General features: G+C 49.6%; 2 protein-coding genes across 2 annotated transcripts in view; one reads left to right on the plus strand and one right to left on the minus strand.

The window, feature by feature from the left end:
- LOC144155693 (uncharacterized) overlaps positions 1–20566 on the minus strand; it is a 654708-nt gene that overhangs the window by 191218 nt on the left and 442924 nt on the right. The window lies entirely within an intron of this gene.
- LOC144155692 (neural cell adhesion molecule 1-like) overlaps positions 1–20566 on the plus strand; it is a 578531-nt gene that overhangs the window by 165258 nt on the left and 392707 nt on the right. Inside the window, exons 3-5 of the mRNA XM_077687293.1 lie at positions 56–166; positions 13417–13674; positions 14118–14423. Of these exons, the coding sequence (XP_077543419.1) occupies positions 56–166; positions 13417–13674; positions 14118–14423 (675 nt within the window). The remainder of the gene's footprint in view (positions 1–55; positions 167–13416; positions 13675–14117; positions 14424–20566) is intronic.

The raw sequence follows: 20566 nt of genomic DNA on the forward strand, positions 1-20566 counted from the left end.
GTTGTTCTGAGATGAAGTGTTATTAATAACGAAATCCTTTTGGTGTCATCTGCAGGGCCCCTGGAGCCTCCTGTAATACGCGATGAAGGTGGCAACGTTCTCAACGAGACAGCCGGACCCTACATGGAAGGCGACGTGGCTACGCTCGTCTGCCAAGTAAAAGCAGGCAAGTACACAGTGTGGGGTCCTCACTATTTGCACGAAACATTTTCTGGAGGTGCGATGGGTAATGCACAAGGGGGCACCCCGCCGCACCGTGTTCCGGTGTGGAATTGTTAAAAACACGCCCATTGACACATATACGTGCTCAAGCAGTATCCCGAATTTGCGCAAAAACACGCATACTTTGAAGCTTTTACTCAACAGCTTCTTTCTCTTTTTTCCTCGCCAAAAAAACGAAGTAACGTCATGGCGATGGTGAAAAGTGATATGTTAAGTGTTCTTCCGGGTCATTGTCTTTCGAAGATAGATCCCTTCCGATGGCTGTCAGTCAGCCGGGGGAATCCCAGCGCGCGACATCACGAGAGAGCGAAGAGACATGCCACGTGGAGTGCTTTGCTGCGTGCACAGTGTCCAAGATGGTGATCTGTTGGAGGAGGTGATTCGGGAAAAAGCAGGCAGAGGAAGAGGCGACACATTATAGGGTTGTACCCCCGCTGTAGGCAGGATCTTCAGGGTATTGCATGTTGCTCTGGTGCAGCGCACCTCATGCCCTTTTTACTGTAAGGATAATAGTAATATCCTTTGCATTCATAATTCTTCACGCACATTGCCAAGAAAAATTTCTAGCTTCCGCGTGCGGGTTCTGTACTTATAACGGTACGCGTGAGTAGGTAGTCGTCTTTGTTCGCTTCATTTCTTTCTTTTTTGCGTCAGAACTAGTGAACTGGAATAACGGTGCGTTGTGTTTAGCGCTCCGGTGACGTCAACGCATCTTTTATCAGCTATTTCCTAGGGGACAGACGGTGGAAGTGCCCGCTACGCTACCACTTCCAACGGATAAAGGTAGAAATGTTTGTGTGAAATAACCGCGAAGACAAAGTCGCTGCCATAAAGAGGGGCAGCCTAGATTACTTCCAGTCTCGCCACTGGGCTGTGCATTAGGCGCGTCTTATTCTTTAGCCTCGGAGACTTGCAAAATGAACAGGAACGCACTGTGTTGTCTTGCAGGAACGCCATCCCTTTCCGGTATTCGGAGCGAACCCAGGCGCGTGTCGGCATATTGCGGTGTAATGAGGGCTAAGCAAAAAGCGCCTCGCGAAAGCCAGCTCGGCTCTGCCAGAATGGTGTCGTTAGGCGAGTCGGCGTGCTCTGCGGCTGTCGCGCGTACGCGCGCCATCCATCTGGCCCGCGAACGCCTCCTGGCGACGGAGGAGCCGTCGTCGCGCGCTTATATGCATGCCGACTGCATCGGGACCGGTTCACGCCATGCTCTTGCAAATCATGCAGCCGCTGCGTGTGCGGCATTCGAGAACACTCGATGTCTACGTCGGCGGCTTCTGCCGTTTTTCCCCAGCTGTGTTTAGAGCATTTTCTTGCTCGTATTGGGGCTCGCGATAACCTCGAACAGGAGAAGGTGCAATGGCGTTTCAACAAGAAGTGGCCCGCTAAAAAAGAAGCAATGCTTTCCTGGTTCGAACACAAATTCAAAATTTTATAGACACCCTCCCCCTGACCCTCTCCCCCGACAGGGGAGAAAAGTAGGCGGGACGCAGCAAGGGGGCGCCCGAAATCAGACAGCCGACACGATGATGTCTGCGTGCTCTACACGACGCTAAGTTCAATGCGGATTTGGCGGCTGTCGCCAGGTAGGAGGTGCGGACAATGCGCGTCCCGTGGGAGGGCATATTTGAGAGGCTCTCTCGTCAGGCTCGCAGGACGGATGTTCATCAGCGTTATTGTCTTCTACCTCCGGCGCGAAAGTTCTTGTGTCGAGAGGCCAGTCGTTTGCGCTCCAATGGTTCCCGCGCACTCGCCGATGGCGTCTGCGCTGAGCGTCTCGGCTCCTCGGCGCGCGCCGCACAAACGCGACGCGCTGTGGCGCCGCTAATGAGCGCTGCGCAAGCGGGCCGGCTCGCAAGCGCGCTCACTGCTGCTGCGACCGCCTACCGTCGTGTCCTTTTTAACAGATTGGGGAGCATTATCATTTGCGCGCTCGTGCGACGGAACGCATTACCTGTGTCACGAGCGCGCTTTTTTTACGCGCGGAGGCAGTCGTGCGTTGCCGCGGCTGAATGCCCCGCGGCGCGTACCTGGACGCGCGAGCTCTGCGTGCTGCCGTTGTTTCCAGCGGAGCGACGTTGACGAGTTACATAATTGCGTCCCACCTAACTTGGCACGCGGGCCGGTGCAAGTGACGCGCTCGCGTCCACGCCAGCGGTTGCCTGTGGTCGATCCGCTGGCACGGAAAAAGAGGGGAAAGAACAAAGGCGGAGCGGCTTCCCGCTGAGCGCTGTTGGCCCGCCGGCCGACCGGCGCTATAAAAAGCCAGCCCGGGCTGAATGCTCGCGCAGGCCGCGAGCAGTGCTCAATGACAAGAACGAAAATTATTAAGCTCTGCCGGGCGTGGTAGCAGCTCTCTTTAGCGGGCCGAGACCGGGTATGCATAATGAATTTACAAGCAAGCTGTCACTTTGCGCCTTTCTCTTCATTCGTTTCTTGCTGTTTTCTTTCTCCTTCAGTCTTGTTAGCTGCTTGTACTTACCAACACACGGCTGCTGCATCCTACGACGCGGACTAACTTTGGCCGCTGCATAATCGTCGCGTGTCTTTTTTCACCGACATAATGAGGCGCTAACAGCTGCGGCTACCTGTGTGTCAACTTGGGCTGTAAAAATTCATTTGCCTCGCGAGACTGCAATCTAAATATATATTGCGCCATGATTCATTAGCCCTGCAACCAGCCTTTGACGTAAGAGAAGAGATGACACGACGAAGCGTTCTGTTATAGTCCCGTGCAAACGATAAACGCGGTCGACAAAGGCTGATAGTAGGAGAAAGCAGAAAGACCGTAGCAGACCGGGGCGTAGCCGAAGATAGGGGGGGGGGGGGGGGGGTCGGTGTCAGAACAACCCCCGAAATTTTATTAGTGGCGCATCCACCACCCCCTTTCAGCCTTTTCCCCCCGCCCTTTCTTTTTACACACTTCATGTATATATTTTAATACAAAAACGAGAATAAGACCCCCCAAAATTAAGATATTGTTCGGGTGCAAACTGTCTTTTTTTTTTTTTTTTTACCGACGGGGTACGACAACGACGAAGAAAATTTTTGGCTACGCCACTGAAAGCAGAAGCGATTAAGTCCCTGGGTAGCTGAACACGATGCCCCGCGTTGGAGACTTGCTCTGATGCAAACAAGATGCAAATACACCTGACTGTGCGAGATTTCACGGATGGTAAGGCTAAACAATCCCAGGTGATCGAAACTAATTTGTAGTCCTGCGCTGCGGCACTCTTCGCAGCTCAGGTGTAGCTCCAGAGCACTTTAATTCTGTGCCCGTTGCCGACCTCCGCACCCCCACCCCTCCATTATTTTTAGCACTGCAGAAATGGTTCGTTTGGAAGCCAGTTGCTCTAAAGAAAGTTCAGAAAAAAATTAGGTCTCAGTTTGTACATTCGCCAAATCACTTCCCCCCGAAAACAAACACAAACACACAAATACGCACGCATGCACGCGCGCACAGACGCACACGCGCACACCCACACACACACGCACACACACACAAACACACAAGCACGCACAGACACACACCACGCACACACAAAAAGGAAGCCTGTCTCGACGTCATGAGTATCCGGTTCGCTTTAGCTTTGAGGCCAAATCCTCCATTCAAATAACCATTTGTATCTGAACCCATTCACTCGCCCGCATACCCGCCCGAAAAAGATCATGGGTGTCCATCTGTACCTCCGTCCAAAAGCCCGAAAACGCCTGTCATGCTGGCGAGTACGCCGGGCTGCACAAAGGAAGAACGTGCCACACATGCCGCATTTTTTGATCGCATAGTTTACATGGAAGCAGGCTGAAATGCGGAACTTTTCTTCTCTCTATTCTTCAATTTCGTGTCTTTGTACATGGTTCACTGTTATCGACAGTGGAATTTTGTTTCGTAATATAAACATCGCCGCAAACACAGGCGACTTTCACGTTCACTCTTAGAAGTATATTTATACACCTGCAATAGCCGAGCCCAGTCTTCCGCACGACTCAGGCTGGAAACTGGCTACATCGGCAGTGTGGCTTCAAGTAAGTTTCAAAGGCGTATCTGATGGCCTGCGCAGCCGTGTAGTAAAGGCGCCAAATTCAAAATAGGAAGTTTATCTGCTCACGTAGGAGTTATGATCTAAGATTTGCTGAGAGTTTCTTTCTCTACTTCACTTTTTCGTATAGCACGACCTTAGGTTCACCACAATGTCCTCGAAGTGGAAAGAAAATACATTTACAATTCTTAGCCGCAACACACCCGGGGCAAATTGACCATGACCTCTCGGACCACCTTTGGGTGCAATAGAGCAAATTGCATTACCCTAGCTCTTTATGAAAGTGCGCCTATAACGCTGCCATTGAGTTACCATGATGCCACCATGACAGCGCTCGTGAGCTCTGTAGTTATGCTAGATTGAAAGCTAGATCATTAAGACACCGTCGTTTGCAGATGAACAGACATTGTATATCGCATTAGGCTATATGAAATGACCAGCCAAAAAACGCGAAGATATTTAAAAAAAAAAGCCCATGCGCTCCATACTGATGGGTAAACTGGGAAGCTGGAACGTGCGGCTACCCCCGAACCACCCCCGCCGCTGCCCGCCGTTGTCGATTGAGCTGTGGCCCACGCAGCAGCTCCTGCGCGCGCACTCTGCTGCGAGAGATTTCCTTTTTTGTCAGCATAAAACTAAATGTCAGCATAAAACAGACACGTATGCATTAAGTTTATATAAAAAAAGGTTGGTTTTATTTCGAAAGAAGGTTTCCTCTGTACATGGTGTTTCACGTAATATGGACTACGAATTAAAACGAAAACATCAATTTTCCAGCCACAAAATATTTAATCAGCATTGAAGAGCGAATCGGTGTACTCAACCCATATTCCAATTTTGAATAATCCACAAATACTTAAGATAAAGCATTGAACCTTTTAACGAGTGAATCTAGTGAAACAAAAATTAAATAACTTGAAGAGCGTACAAGATTATGCTAAATACCAAAGTCCCTGCTAAAATGTTTTTGAAAATTTAATTATTTTCGGCGCTCCAGGGAAATTTCAAAATTCGTTAGGGTGGAGCTAAATGGCAGCCCCATTCGCCCCCTGATCACAATAGCAGCTGCGCGCTTGTCACGAAACATTGCAATGTGCATTGCGAGAGTGGGCTCAGCCGCCCGAACCTTGAAGGAGACGCCTGACCAGCTGATCGTTTGAATTCCGCGTGCTTTACTTGAATAATTTTAAGAACTGGTACTCTAACAAATTTTTCACGAGAACTACTGAAGTCGACATTTTGTTTCGGCGCTCTATGACGTTACGATCAAAAATTTTGGACGGAGTCTCCAGATTAAAGCTTTCTTTATTTTTCGTAAGTACCTAATTGCCAAAACAAGAAAATATTCGTGAAAAATTACGCACCTTTCCTAATAATTGCTACCTACGTTGTTTCTAAGGAATTCATCAATTTTTTTAAACCATTGGTCCAAGCTACGTACGTGAAACTCCCGCATAATATAGCGTAAAATACGGCTAGAATTAGCTCTGTACTGCTGGGAGGTACGTTGAGAAACTCAGCAATTAAAGGTGCTATGACGAAACGCTTTTCGCGTTCTCTCCTATCTCTTTACGTCTTTGTTGTCTTTAGAGCACAGAACGCGCTTACAAAAGACATCTGGTTTAAATATAAATGTTGTAAGTAAAACTCTAAAACCAAACTAGGGTAACGTTAATAAAACTTTTAAGCGTGTTAACAAAACTTATTACACACACAATAAAAGAATCCCGTTTGACTTCAGCAGCAGATACTGGACGGCTTTAAATTGTAGCAGAAAGGCGGTGGTCTTTAAACTGTAGAACAATAAAATGAGACGCACAAAAAAGGAGCATCTGCCGCTAGCAATAAAAAAGCAAACTTTGAGGAATTACGCGGGTTACAGTGCGAAGGAACACAGAGAGAAAAAAATGAAGAGAAATGAAAGAAAAGATCCGGCTGAAAGAAAGCGCTTTCTCCCGTGGCTGTTGAAGCAATTTTATTTCATGCATTTATACAAAGAAAACAATCGCAGTTGAAACACAAAAAAGGGTATTTAAGTAAAAACTATGAACACGAAGAGCGCAACGGCGTGGTGAGGAAGGAGAATTTTTTAAAGAATTTTAAAATTTCTTATATTCACTACTTAAATAATGCTGTGGATTTAGAGGCGGCCTGTGTTCAACTGAGGCTATCACCGTCCCAAAAGCACAATGGCACTTTAATAGTGTCCGATATTTTTGGACAAGATTCATTCTTGCGTTCGTATCTATTCAGAAAACTTCAAATTTGAAGATACAAAAATAAACAGACAAAGAAAACCTCCAAATTACACTACATCAGAAAAACGCTTCCAATCGCCTTTGTCATTTCGATGGCACTCGAAATGTCACCTGTATCACCTCCACAGACCACTCGACATCTACCAACACCGAATTGAGAGAAAATTACCGCCGTCATCGCCGTCAAGCCCTCGGCTGGACCCAGCTTGCTCTGGAAGCCATAAGTGGTAGGGTTTTTTTTTTTTTTTCGGACTTAAACAGTGGCATTAGCACAATCGCCGCTAAACGGTGAGAGCTTTATTCTTATATAGGCCCACGAAATACGCAGCCAGCAACTGTAGTAGAGATCAGCCAATATCGAACCTGGGCTATGAGGTGCGCCTCAGTGAATGGCTACCAAATAATTTATACCCCCTGGGGATCTTTAACGTGCGCCCAAATCTCGACACATGAGTTTTTTAACAGCAGAGCTGTTTAGGCTCTGGTTGTTCCATCCATAAACAAAGAAATTAATACCAAGAAAATACCGAGCGCACATAAGCGTGCGTCTCCGAAAAGCGCCCGGCGTCGTCCAGGCTTGGGCGTCGGCTTGCGCCACGTGAGGAGCTCGCAAAAAAAAATACCGAGCGCATGTGCCAGTCAGCGTTTAAGCGGACAGTGTCGCCGACAAAACGACTGTCGTCTGCTCCTGGCGTACGTCGCTCCGCGCTGCTAGGGGCAACCACCTGGGCTCGTAAAACTGGAAACCACCGCGGCGACGGCGGCGGCAGAACTCTCTCCGACTCTGCGCCGCGCACATGGGGGATGGGGCGACCAAAGAAGATCTGGGATCCCGAAGGAGAGGTGGCTTATTACGAAGTGCGCCGTGCTGCCAGGCGAGAATGCAATCGCCCAGAAGAACGAGAAGAAGAATAAAAAGTAGTGTAGGTCTTCAATGGCAGGGGAGCGCTCGACGAAGACTTTGCGGTGGCGTACGATGAAGTATATGAAGACTGAAGAGGGCACTGTACAAATAAAGCCCTTATATATTTTACTTTGCGTTTGAAGTTTGGTGTTGTGCTGTCAAGCGCCATACACGGGGTAAACGGTTCTGCGTGACTTATATAGCGTTCGTCGAGTTTAGCTTAGTGAGACGAACTCAGCTGTGCTGTGACACCAGGCTTGCACCGTTGTGCAAGCTGGCTTTGATTTTTTTTGTATTTCACCTGAAACAGAAAAATGGCCACCATGGCCGGAGTCGCACCTACGACCTTGGGCTCGGCAGCACAACGTCTCACCATTGACATTTACTTGAAATTAGTATATGATCGAATGCCTGAAGGAGGCCCAGCAAGAAAGATGTGTCAGGATCCTGAAACGATTCACGAGTAAAACAATCAGGGCCGGTAGCAGGGTAAAGTTTAGCCGGGACGATTGCCGCGATGAGATCTGCCAAAAGCAACGGTGAAAGGTGCCTCTTTCGATTCTGGCATACCGTCATCTTGCGTAAAAGTACATGGAAGATGAGTGATGGTTGGGGTCCCGACGAGATAAGGGTATACGTACCAGCTTATCCGCAGATTGCACGGGACTCCGGTCCGTGTTGAGAAACGCTTAGGAAGCCTAGCCAGATGGGTGTAGTATTAGTTCGATGGAGTTGAAAACATGCCATATTAGGAGCATGCCAGAGTTGGGGCCAAAGGAAGTGTATATAACAAGCCAGCACGGGCGGGACAGCCAGTGTTCGTGGCCATGAGCCTCCGCGGAAAGCCGCTGAGGGCGGAGTTGGCAAGTCCGAGAGCCCAGGTTTCGGGAAGCAGCCAGTTAACCCTGGCGACGCTGCGCCCACAGTTGAAGGAGGCCCAAGCTACTTCATTTCTGTTGACCAAAGAGGGGACTTCTCGGTAGTAGACGCCGGAAGGCCTACATCTCTGAATGGGCTGCAGTTGGAAGTGCCGTCTGCTGTCGCATCACATCCGGTGTCGCTTTCGTGGTTAAGTTACATTTGCCTTGTTGCGTGTCAGTTTTGCTGTGGGGGCGTATTATGGCCATTTTTTTTATTTGAAGTACAGTCTTAACCGATGCCAGAAGCGCCTAATGTTCGTGACGTCGCGGTGCCAAGTAGATATACAGCAATTTCGTAGGCCGTTCAAGTTGTCAGGGTAAGGAATAGGGAGAGTGCACTAGCTCAGCCGCTTAGTCGACCCTCCCCCCCCCCCTTCCCCCCCGCCCTTCCCCCCGGCAAAAAAAAAAAAAGAGAACTGCCTCACTTAAGGCTAACAGCCGCTTAAAGCGCGACGTTAAAAGCCAACCACGTTACCGGCAATTCTTTTTGCACGCACAGATGCGGGCGTCGCCAGATGAGCATCCCGGAGTCCGGGCACGTCCCAACACACATTCGCCGCCTAAGAGCCCCGTGCGGTCTTGTAACCGAAGCCATGTTTGCCTGCCACCATTTCCTCTCACCGTTGCCGCCGCTAAACTACCGACTTCAGGCTGAACACCAGCCACTCAGCCATGGCGCGGAAGCTTGCGTTCCGCGAAACACGAGAGCGGCCTATGCTCTCATTGTGCTCAGTACAACAACGCTTTCCCTAGCTGAGTTGTCTGCCATGCGCCTTCCGGTCTCTTGTTGGAGTCACCGCGTGCACAGCTTGAAAACGGGCGGTGTATTCAAACAAGAAAATTGCAAATTCATACATTTATAAGTTCCCCTGTGCCGTCCAAAGCAAGCGCGCCTTCACCCCCCCCCCCCCCCCCACGCCCACCAATCTCGATTTTTTTTTTTGCTACGCATACCCCGATCAAGTATAAAGTAGCGCGGAAAAAGCGGAAGATAAAATAAACAAACAGCAAGTGGGCGACAATCGGTACAAACATAACATTCACCGGTGAAAAAATTTCACTTGCGGTATACCCGGGGACTTGTGTTTACTTGTGTTACTTTGGCCCGAGTGGCTTGGCAACTGTATTTCACAGTATTTTTTTTTCTCTTTGGAAAGAAGCCTTTTTAGCGGTTATCTAGCAATTAGAAAAAATGCAAAAAGAAAACTTGCAAGGTGGGTTCGAATTTATTCCGACACCCACCACGGCGGCTCAGTCGCTGAGCCGCTGTTGGGATGCGCGGATGGATCTTGGCCGCGCGGCCGTTTCTATGACGGAGCGGAAATATGAAAACGCCCGCGCGCCGAGAGTTCGGCGTACGTACGTTGAAGAACCCCGGGTGATCTAAGTTAATCCGCCGCCCTCCGCTAAGGCCCGCCTCATACATAGCCCGGGTGTATATATGGCTGCGATGCGTTAAAGCCACCGAAAATTTGAAATTGGAAAAAATCAGTCCAAATTATGCCAGAAAAAAGAATCGCCGCTACTTTTAAAACTCTGGACTTCGCTTTTTCTGTTTTTTACTAGCCCTCACCTTTTTATTCACCACTGTCTCGTACACGTGTAGGGCAGCGCCTGTATGAGATTCGAGGGCCATAAATTAAAAAAACGCCTTTCAACAACACAATAGAACAGACGCTTTTGTGGTCCCTGCGAGCCACTAACGTGGCTTTTTTTCCAAAGCACGCCAAACTTAACAGCTCCCAAACGAAGACAAACAAACTCACATTACGCGATCTCCGTTTCGTTCCGTCTCCGTTTGTTGTGCTTCTTCGCAGCTTGAGCGATTGCACCAGATTATTTTGCCCGCAGGTGTGATTTCACCCTCAATATGAGACCTGTTCTGCATTCCAATCGTGATTGTTTTCGTCGTCGTGTAAGAAAGTGACAGGACGACGCTGGGCTCAATATAAACGCCGGAAGCTCAGGTTCCTGCGTTTATATCGAGCCCAATCGGCCATATCCATTTCTTAAAATGGGACCTGCCAGATGCCGTTACGGACACATGCACAAGATTGTGGCGATGTTGGCCACCATGTACCATTGTGGCCACCAAGTACCATTGGCGCAACAGGCTCGCAAACTACAAAACAACACACGACAAGTAATTTGCACTCATCCCATTTCTGAAGGCAGAAATCCATGACGTCTCAACGCGATCACACCGCCATCTTGTTCTCGCGGCTCCACGCAGTGGCTGTACGTGCACCTCACTGCCACATACTTGATATTGTTGTGGGGCCCGTACTTTTCCAGAGAATATGGCAGAAAAGTGCCACCAAGTACCATTGGCGCAACAGGCTCGCAAACTACAAAACAACACACGACAAGTAGTATGCACTCATCCCATCTCTGAAGGCAGAAATCCATTACGTCTCAATACGAGCACACCGCCATCTTGTTCTCGCGGCTCCACGCAGTGGCTGTACGTGCACCTCGCTGCCACATATCTAATATTGTTGTGGGGCCCGTACTCTTCCAGAGAATATGGCAGAAAAGTGTTACCAAGTACCATTGGCGCAACAGGCTCGCAAACTACAAAACAACACAAGACAAGTAGTATGCACTCATCTCATCTCTGAAAGCAGAAATCCATGACGTCTCAATACGAGCACACCGCCATCTTGTTCTCGCGGCTCCACGCAGTGGCTGTACGTGCACCTCGCTGCCATATACTTGATATTGTTGTGGGGCCCGTACTCTTCCAGAGAATATGACAGAAAAGTGTCACCAAGTACCATTGGCGCAACAAGCTCGCAAACTACAAAACACACGACAAGTAGTATGCACTCATCCCATCTCTGAAGGCAGAAATCCATGACGTCTCAATGCGATCACACCGCCATCTTGTTCTCGCGGCTCCACGCAGTGGCTGTACGTGCACCTCGCTGCCTCGTACTTGATATTGTTGTGGGGCCCGTACTCTTCCAGAGAATATGACAGAAAAGTGTTACCAAGTACCATTGGCGCAACAGGCTCGCAAACTACAAAACAACACAAGACAAGTAGTATGCACTCATCTCATCTCTGAAAGCAGAAATCCATGACGTCTCAATACGAGCACACCGCCATCTTGTTCTCGCGGCTCCACGCAGTGGCTGTACGTGCACTTCGCTGCCATATACTTGATATTGTTGTGGGGCCCGTACTCTTCCAGAGAATATGACAGAAAAGTGTCACCAAGTACCATTGGCGCAACAGGCTCGGAAACTACAAAACAACACACGACAAGTAGTATGCACTCATCCCATCTCTGAAGGCAGAAATCCATGACGTCTCAATGCGATCACACCGCCATCTTGTTCTCGCGGCTCCACGCAGTGGCTGTACGTGCACCTGGCTGCCACATACTTGATATTGTTGTGGGGCCCGTACTCTTCCAGAGAATATGGCAGAAAAGTGTCAAGTACCATTGGCGCAAGAGGCTCGCAAACTGCAAAACAACACACGACAAGTAGTATGTACTCATCCCATCTCTGAAGGCAGAAATCCATGACGTCTCAATACGAGCACACCGCCATCTTGTTCTCGCGGCTCCATGCAGTGGCTGTACGTGCACCTCGCTGCCCCATCATTGATATTGTTGTGGGGCCCGTACTCTTCCAGAGAATATGACAGAAAAGTGTCACCAAGTACCATTGGCGCAACAGGCTCGCAAAGTATAAAACAACACACGACAAGTATTATGCACTCATCCCATCTCTGTAGGCAGAAATCCATGACGTCTCAATGCGATCACACCGCCATCTTGTTCTCGCGGCTCCACGCAGTGGCTGTACGTGCACCTCGCTGCCACATATCTAATATTGTTGTGGGGCCCGTACTTTTCCAGAGAATATGACAGAAAAGTCTCACCAAGTACCATTGGCGCAACAGGCTCGCAAACTACAAAACACACGACAAGTAGTATGCACTCATCCCATCTCTGAAGGCAGAAATCCATGACGTCTCAATGCGATCACACCGCCATCTTGTTCTCGCGGCTCCACGCAGTGGCTGTACGTGCACCTCGCTGCCACGTACTTGATATTGTTGTGGGGTCCGTACTCTTCCAGAGAATATGACAGAAACGTGTCACCCAGTACCATTGGCGCAACAGGCTCGCAAACTGCAAAACAACACACGACAAGTAGTATGCACTCATCCCATCTCTGAAGGCAGAAATCCATGACGTCTCAATACGAGCACACCGCCATCTTTTTCTCGCGGCTCCACGCAGTGGCTGTACGTGCACCTCGCTGCCACATACTTGATATTGTTGTGGGGCCCGTACTCTTCCAGAGAATATGACAGAATAGTGTCACCAAGTACCATTGGCGCAACAGGCTCGCAAACTACAAAACAACACACGACAAGTAGTATGCACTCATCCCATCTCTGAAGGCAGAAATTCATGACGTCTCAATGCAATCACACCGCCATCTTGTTCTCGCGGCTCCACGCAGTGGCTGTACGTGCACCTCGCTGCCACATACTTGATATTGTTGTGGGGCCCGTACTCTTCCAGAGAATATGACAGAAACGTGTCACCCAGTACCATTGGCGCAACAGGCTCGCAAACTGCAAAACAACACACGACAAGTAGTATGCACTCATCCCATCTCTGAAGGCAGAAATCCATGACGTCTCAATACGAGCACACCGCCATCTTTTTCTCGCGGCTCCACGCAGTGGCTGTACGTGCATCTCGCTGCCACATACTTGATATTGTTGTGGGGCCCGTACTCTTCCGGAGATTATTTAGAATCTGTTCATGCCGTTAAAGCTGTGCCTTTATAATCATCACGCTCCTCTGGAAACCAGTAATTTGGATTTTCGTGTTAGCAGGAAGTGACACTGACAGCAGACACACATGTTTGGTATGGTTTCGTTCCTCTGTTTTTCACCTGATCATTTTACCTGGTGTACAGTTATTAAGACATTGTACTTGCCTAGTTCCTTTCTGCGGCACAGTCATTCGCATTTAGAAATCAATCAAGTGAACCGCGGAGTTACTTATAAGATCAGTACTTGACGGGAAACGCTCTTTGCAGCCGGCGGACCGGCACCGGAGGTGCGCTGGCTGCGACGACCTCGGCGGCCTCTGAGCGACGACGATGAGGAACTTGTGCCCGGAAGCGCTGTCACCATGGTCACGCAAGCGCTTGACGACGCGCAAGGATCGGTGCTGGTGCTTAGCAAGCTTCGCCAGGGCCCGCTATCGCGCACTGACCTGCTTGCCCAGCTCGTCTGCCAAGTGGACAACGGAATGGCGACGCCGGTGCGGACCACCGTGCGCGTCGACATGCGCCGTGAGTAGAATCTTTTAAACTTCCCCACGAGAACACGAGTCATCTATAGACAGCCGTAACTAAAAGGAAAGCGCGGGAATCTTTTTAAATTCGGTATCGTTTATGGGGCACCCGCCCTCGTGCCGATCTTCTGTCTGGCCGTACGCAACCTGATACTTCGTCTGGCTTTCCCCAAAGCCCTCACTCACAACAACTGCCGGTGCTTTACCTTGGCCGTTAATGCTACGAGTATTCAATATTTCCCCTCTTGTGGCATACACAACTATAATGACTTAAGAGTATACGGCCATTTTTCTTTAGCAAATATTTCAGCATACGGGGTAGCTGAATGACAATGACCAGATGGATCAAGAGGCTCAGGTGTTGCCTTCCAACTCACGCCTTCGTCTCTCCCCCTTGTACCGCCCCCCCCCCCCCCCCCCCCCTTCCCCCGAAACTCGCAGTGGCCCCACTGACGGTGCGCATCCTGCGTGCGTCGGGCGGTGCGCTCACGGCCGGTCTCCCCGTCGAGCTGGTCTGCGAGGCTCGCGGCTCGAGGCCGCCGGCGCAGATCACTTGGTGGAAGCGCGGCGTACAGCTGGCCCAGAGTTTTGGCCACGCGTCAGCAGACGGCAATGTGTCCACCTCGGTGGTCAGCTTCATGCCGACGGCGGAGGACCACGGCCAAGGACTGCGCTGCGTGGCACGGAACCCCGCGCTGCCCCCTTCGGCGCCGGCGCCCCACGACCGATGGGCGATGAACGTATTCTGTGAGTGCCCGCTGCTTTTCCCTCTCTGTCACTCCCCTGTTGCTCCAAGCATAACACGCGCGCTAAAACCACACGCACTATATGACAGGGGAAACAAAAAGAAACGGGTGAAACGCAAACAAGAAGCCAAAACCAGATTCGGCTTTTCTGGAGAAGGGTGCGGATGTTATCCATCTAATTTCCTCTGGGCATAGTAATCAAAATACTTCAAAATAATAATTTTAAGTTAATTACTTAAAATTTTACTTTTCAAATGTTTCATAAAATTGCCTCAAATTACTGCTTTTAAAGTATGTGCACACTGGCACGGGGCATGTTGTCGCCGTTCTTGAAATGCAGGCCCGCGTGTACGCCCAAGCGGGCTGGGCCCGCTCCTGTGAGGACGCGCGTGCAAGCAATAAACTATTGACGGCTGTCGCCATGAAAACGAAAATAAGTAATACCCACCATCTACCACACACACAAAAAACGAAAAACCAATGCGCCCTTTTCCAGCACTTCCGTGCCAAAGTCGATGGTAGCACGGGATGTGTCGTGCATAGTCCGCATGATAGGGGACGGCTGCGGTTAGGCGAGTTGTTTCGCAGCCTTACTTCGTGTTCGAAAAGCGCGTAATGGATCTGCTTTACATTGATTTCTCAGCGCCGTAGCTCCACATGTCGGCGGAGATAACGCTATGAGGGCGCGTACGTAGGTACAGAATACAGAGGCGTTTGCGATTGCAGCTAAGCTGCGAGTAAAGTTCACGCTCTTTATACCGTATTCCTGGTGTTACCTTAATGTCTCCTTGATGTTTTCCTGTATGCGTACCCCACACGCGTTTTGTTGCGCTGTAGAGGCAATAACGACGAATACGATCCGTTCACTTCACATTAGAACGTGAAAAGTATATTTACACTCCGTGCACGTACAGTAACAAGACCTTCAAAGTGTGTGAATTTACAAGCAAGTATATACTAAGAAAAACAGTGAGCTCGCGGGTCGAGTCTAAGCCAGGCGGCGCCACAATCAGCGATGTAACTCGACCCAACCAAGACTCCTTGCTCGCTCCCTAACACGCATGCAAGAATGCTCGTATGCAACTGACTCGTACCCTTTCTCGCGCCCGCCCCTCCCACCACGCATAATCATAGTCGGCGGCGCCTTTTTTCGGCCTACCTTCTAGTTCCGCGTAACAGCGCGGTGGCCTTACTATAAGCAACTGCAACCGGCCGATGGGCGCTCTTCGTTTCTCCTCCGCGCATAGCGGCAGCGGGGTCAATCTTTATCCTAAACTGAGCCTCTTATTTCCTGAGGGAAACCGCTGTGGCCTATTTACCGCAGTTCCACGTAATAGCACCAGTCTGACCTATCGCCGGCGGATGCACCGCGGCGCTTTGCAATAGGCGCCCCTTTCGCCCCTACTGATTTTCTCACCTGCCCGTGTAGGCCAGAGCGGCACCTACCAACACGGACCGACATCATTGCACGCTGGTAACGCGCCTCGCACTAACACGCCGAAAAGGCAGGGGAGGGGGGGGGGGGGGGGGGCGGATTGAGTGGTGTGAGCCGTGCCACTATACGTCGTGGTACAAAACCGAACCTCTAAGCCCTAACCGCAAGGGTGCGTAATTTAGGGGATAAGCGCCTGTGCACGTGATCCCGCGTGCGGCAAATGCCCCATGTTCAAACACATTTTTATGGTTTATAAATGCCGTGTAAATGGCTTCATTATACCCCGCACATATTTCTATTGCTTGATTGATGACACGGACGGGCTTAATGGTTGAGTAGCCTGCCCTAAATTCTGCCTGTTCTCTCGATAGTTGGAAATATAGGCTGTCGCCTATGCGGTTAACTATAACCTTGGTAAACAGCTTGTATACAATTGAGAGCAGGCTTATGGGTTGGTAATGCGTGAGCTCTTTGACATCGCCTTCCCTGTTCTAAATTCTGCCCGTTCGGTCGGTTATTGGAAATCTAGGCCATCTCTTATACGGTTAACTATAACCTTGGTAAATAACTTGTATACAATTGAGAGCAGGCTTGTGGATTGGTAATGCGTGAACGCTTTGATATCAACTTCTTGTGAATTAGAATTATGTTGACATTTTTCCAAGCCGTGGGCACCTTTAGAGTCCTCAGGTATTCTGGCGACAGTTCAAAAAGCTATTCTAGTACAGTATCTCCTCCGTCATTTAAGTGACCCACGGTTATGTCATCTTCTCTGGCGGCTTGAATGCTTGAATGCCTTGAATGCTTGAACCCTTGTATGCGTTGAACCCTTGAATGCCTTTTCCACTTTTCTTTGGTTATTAGTGGGACATCGCAAGCTAAGTCTCTAGGCGCGGCTGCGTCCGTGGATAACGTTGTGAGCGTCTGGCTTAGTGTAAAATCGTTTCGCTGCTTTTATTATCGCTTCCATGTTGCGTCCAGTCTCTTATTGAGCAAATTCCATTTTTTTCGATAGATCGCTTCTTCCTAATTGCTCTTAAGCGTCCTTCCTTCTTTAACGTTTCCTTAATCTTTCTCATGTTGTAGGCACGAATGTACGTCAGTAGCGTTTCGCTTGTTAATTACTTTTCGTAACTCCGCCAAATCGATTTCGTCCACCGATCCTGACACTCCAATATTGTTACGTGACGGCAGGACAAAGATGGAACGAATGTTGAATGGCATATGTATGTACAAGGCAACGCGATCTACGTAGATGTGGCCGTGCCAGCATCATCCAGGCTCACGCTGCCTCCACGGCTGCTCCTGAGACCTTACCGTACAATATTTATACGTTTCGTAATAGGTTCCCTCGCTTCCTGAGATAGCCTGTTTCTTTCCCATATACTGGTCCTCGTAGAGCTACTGGTGACTCCGTAATAACCGTCGTTAGGTTGTCGCTTAGTATATGCCCATTGACTTCATTGTCATCGGCGAAACCACGAATTTGTAATGAATGCTTATTTTAAGCCCGTGTGCCCTAGCGCTAACTGACAGAAACATGGCCTCCCATTTGAAGTCTAATCTTTTTCTGCACCACATTAACCTGTGATCACTGATCTTAACCTTCCCTAGCCCCTCAACGTCCTGCACAATAGTTGGATGGCCACTTAGAATGAAGTCGGCTTTATTTAAGGTCGACCGTAGCTACTGTTTATGTCTATTTCCTATTTATTAGTTTGCAAAAATGATCCTTAGGTTGTTTTTCTCCGTACAGCGGCGGGCGCAGTGACGGCCGCTGCCATGGGGTGGCTCGCCTTTGCAGCGTAGTTCGCGATTCTATACACTTCTACGCGCCCATACGCCAAGGTACGCTGATGCGCTATTTCGTCGTAAATTACGCAACAATATGGTTGGGACTTCAGATTGTCGCATTTAGAAGCAGAAGACCATCTCTCTCTCTCTCTCTCTCTCTCTCTCTCTCTCTCTCTCTCTCTCTCTCTCTCTCTCTCTCTCTCTCTCTCTCTCTCTCTCTCTCTCTCTCTCTCTCTCTCTCTCTCTCTCTCTCTCTCTCTCTCTCTCTCTCTCTCTCTCTCTCTCTCTCTCTCTCTGCACATGCAGCGCCATCTCTCTGCGCACGGAAGAGTTCTCACCTGTGGCGGCCGGCGACGAACGAAAGTAACAGACACAATTGCGCAATCATCTCATTGCCTCCCCTCCCCCCCACCTCCTATTAAAGCTTTCAAGTTCATAAACTTGCATTTGAAGATAAAATACGTTTGGTCCATTCAAAAGACTGCTTTATTTCGATAACAATGATACTAATTTTATCGCAAACTTTAACCAAATAATCTACTGAGCCCAAGGACGCTGGTTCAATTCCCGGCCGCGGCGGCCGCTTTACTGATGAACGCGAAAGGCGAAAACGCCCGTGGGTTCGAGATTTCGGCACAACTTAAAGATCCCGGGTCAAAATTAACCTGGAGTCCTCCACTACGGCGCGCCTCACCGCCTGTGTGGCGTCGCCGCGTTAAACCCAAAAGTCAATCAATCAATCAATCAATCAATCAATCAATCAATCAATCAATCAATCCAGATGTTAAAGAAAATATATGCAGCAGTGGTGCTACCAGCCACTTTCCGGCAATTTGTCTGTGACGTCACACAATCATGTTCGTGCAATTTGCGGTCGCCAACCAAAGCCACGCCCAATAAACATGACAGCGCGACTGTTGTGGGGCTTTCAATCCCATTTGATTGCATCACTTGTATGGTAACGTCCAGTTAACCCGCTGATAACCATGTTTCAGTGCTGGCCTGTTGCACATCACTCTTGCCCATTTAACGCAAAATTTGAAAGTTTTTCCATAGCTCTTCCAAAAACGGTTAAGTGACTTTAATGGAGGTGAGGGAGTTTCCAAAGACCAATTTTGTCTTCAGGGACCCTTTAAAATAAAATGCGCCCGCCCATCTTGCTTATTATCGGGCCTCCTCGATTATGAATCCCGGGTCGTCCGCGGACTGCCCGAGACGCGATCCAGCGCTCGATTTTCCCATGTATTCTATTCCGGTCCGGAGGCAGTCCTTGAACTGCCCGCGGACCGTCCAGGACTGGTAAATCGAGGATGCCCATTTTGTGAGCAATAAATGGCCCATGTCGGTAAAAACTTGCGCTTTCCGCCTGGGAATGGAAAATGACACAGAAAAGAGAACGACAGTGGGCGTGCGGAGAGGCGGGACCTGTCCTCCATGGTAAGGACTATGGTGGCTGCATGGGGACGTCAAGCCAAGCTGACAGTGGTGGCGCTGCCTTCGCACAGCTGCTGACCCTGCTCTGCATGCGGTGGCTCCTGGCCGCCTGGTGCGCCCGTCACCCGGATTCAGTGTACATTGGGTGTGCTGCGAGTGCAGGGCCGAGTAGGGGGAAAACGAGAATGCTAAGGGATCGACGGCGACGAAATGCCCCGGCAGGGGCTCACAAAAAGAGCGACAGCCAGCCAATGACGTTTCTAAAGCGAACAAGCGTGGCCACTGAGACAGAAAAAGAAAAAAAAAACATTTTTCTTTGTTGCTGGCCCCATTTGTGGAAGTCGGAAGAAATCGTGGGTGGGACCTCGCGGGATTTTTTGGCATAAGTCACTGATAAGGCGGCCTTAGAACCTTTCACAGACTTCACGTTTTAGAAACCCATGCGGTTGAAACAAACCGGAGCTCTCCACTGCGTCCCGAATCATGGACAATTTTATTTTTTTATTTATTATACCCTCAAGGCCATGCGCATTGAAGAGGGGAGTGGGTATAACAAGATGTACAAACATAAAAACAGTGCATGTTTCAAATACAAAAACATAGATTATCCTCATTATACAATGTTAGCTAATGCTTGATGAAACAGGTGGTTGTCGCGTATGAAAAATCATCGAAAATCATATACGGGGCTTTTTTTCCACATAAGTATTTTACAAGTGGACTTGACCTAGCCACTTTGTAAAATGACAAAAAATGACTACTGTTAGCAGCACTGTCACACCTAAGATGTAGTCTACTTTCGTAGCTAATCACATTCGCTGTAAATCAACTTTGTTTATTTGATTGGTAGCTGAAGGAAATAAAATAACATTCAATGCAGACGCCATTGGGTAGTTGAATGAACTCTGGTAACACACTTGCATTCTCTTGCGAACCGAATGGGGAAATTGGAGGGTAGAGAGAGAGAGAGAGAAATAACATTTATTTAAAGAGCTCCCCCTTATGGGGCGGTGGCGGCTGCCCACAGGGCCGCAGCGACCTGGAGGCCTCGGGAGGCGACTAGCACCTGGTCCGAAACCTCGGAGCTCCGCATGGCCTGCTCCCAGGCCTGGGGGGTGGGGAGGGGTGGGTAGGGATTCTTGGGGCACTGGCAGAGGGAATGAAAGTGCGTGTCCAGTGCACCACAGTGCGGGCAGCGAGGTGAGGGAAACAGGTGGGGGTGGGAGTGCTGCAGGATCGTTCGGTGAGGGAACGTGTGCGCTTGGATGATGCGCCACATGCGGGCCTCCTCTGGTGATAGGGAGCTGTGGGGGGGTGGGAGGGTTCGACGGTTCAGTCTGTGGTGCAGTGTAATGTCGGTGTATGTGTACAGGGGGATGGGGATGCTGTGGTTAGGAACAAAAGAAGCAGGAGCCCGGGTAACGAGTTCTCGAGCATGTGAATGTACTGCCTCATTGCCTCCTAAGCCAGTGCGGGCCGGA

The sequence above is a fragment of the Haemaphysalis longicornis genome, unplaced genomic scaffold, assembly GCF_048455015.1.
Source record: "Haemaphysalis longicornis isolate Haplotype H1 unplaced genomic scaffold, Haemaphysalis longicornis Haplotype H1 scaffold_1, whole genome shotgun sequence".
In the NCBI taxonomy this organism is placed as follows: domain Eukaryota; kingdom Metazoa; phylum Arthropoda; class Arachnida; order Ixodida; family Ixodidae; genus Haemaphysalis; species Haemaphysalis longicornis.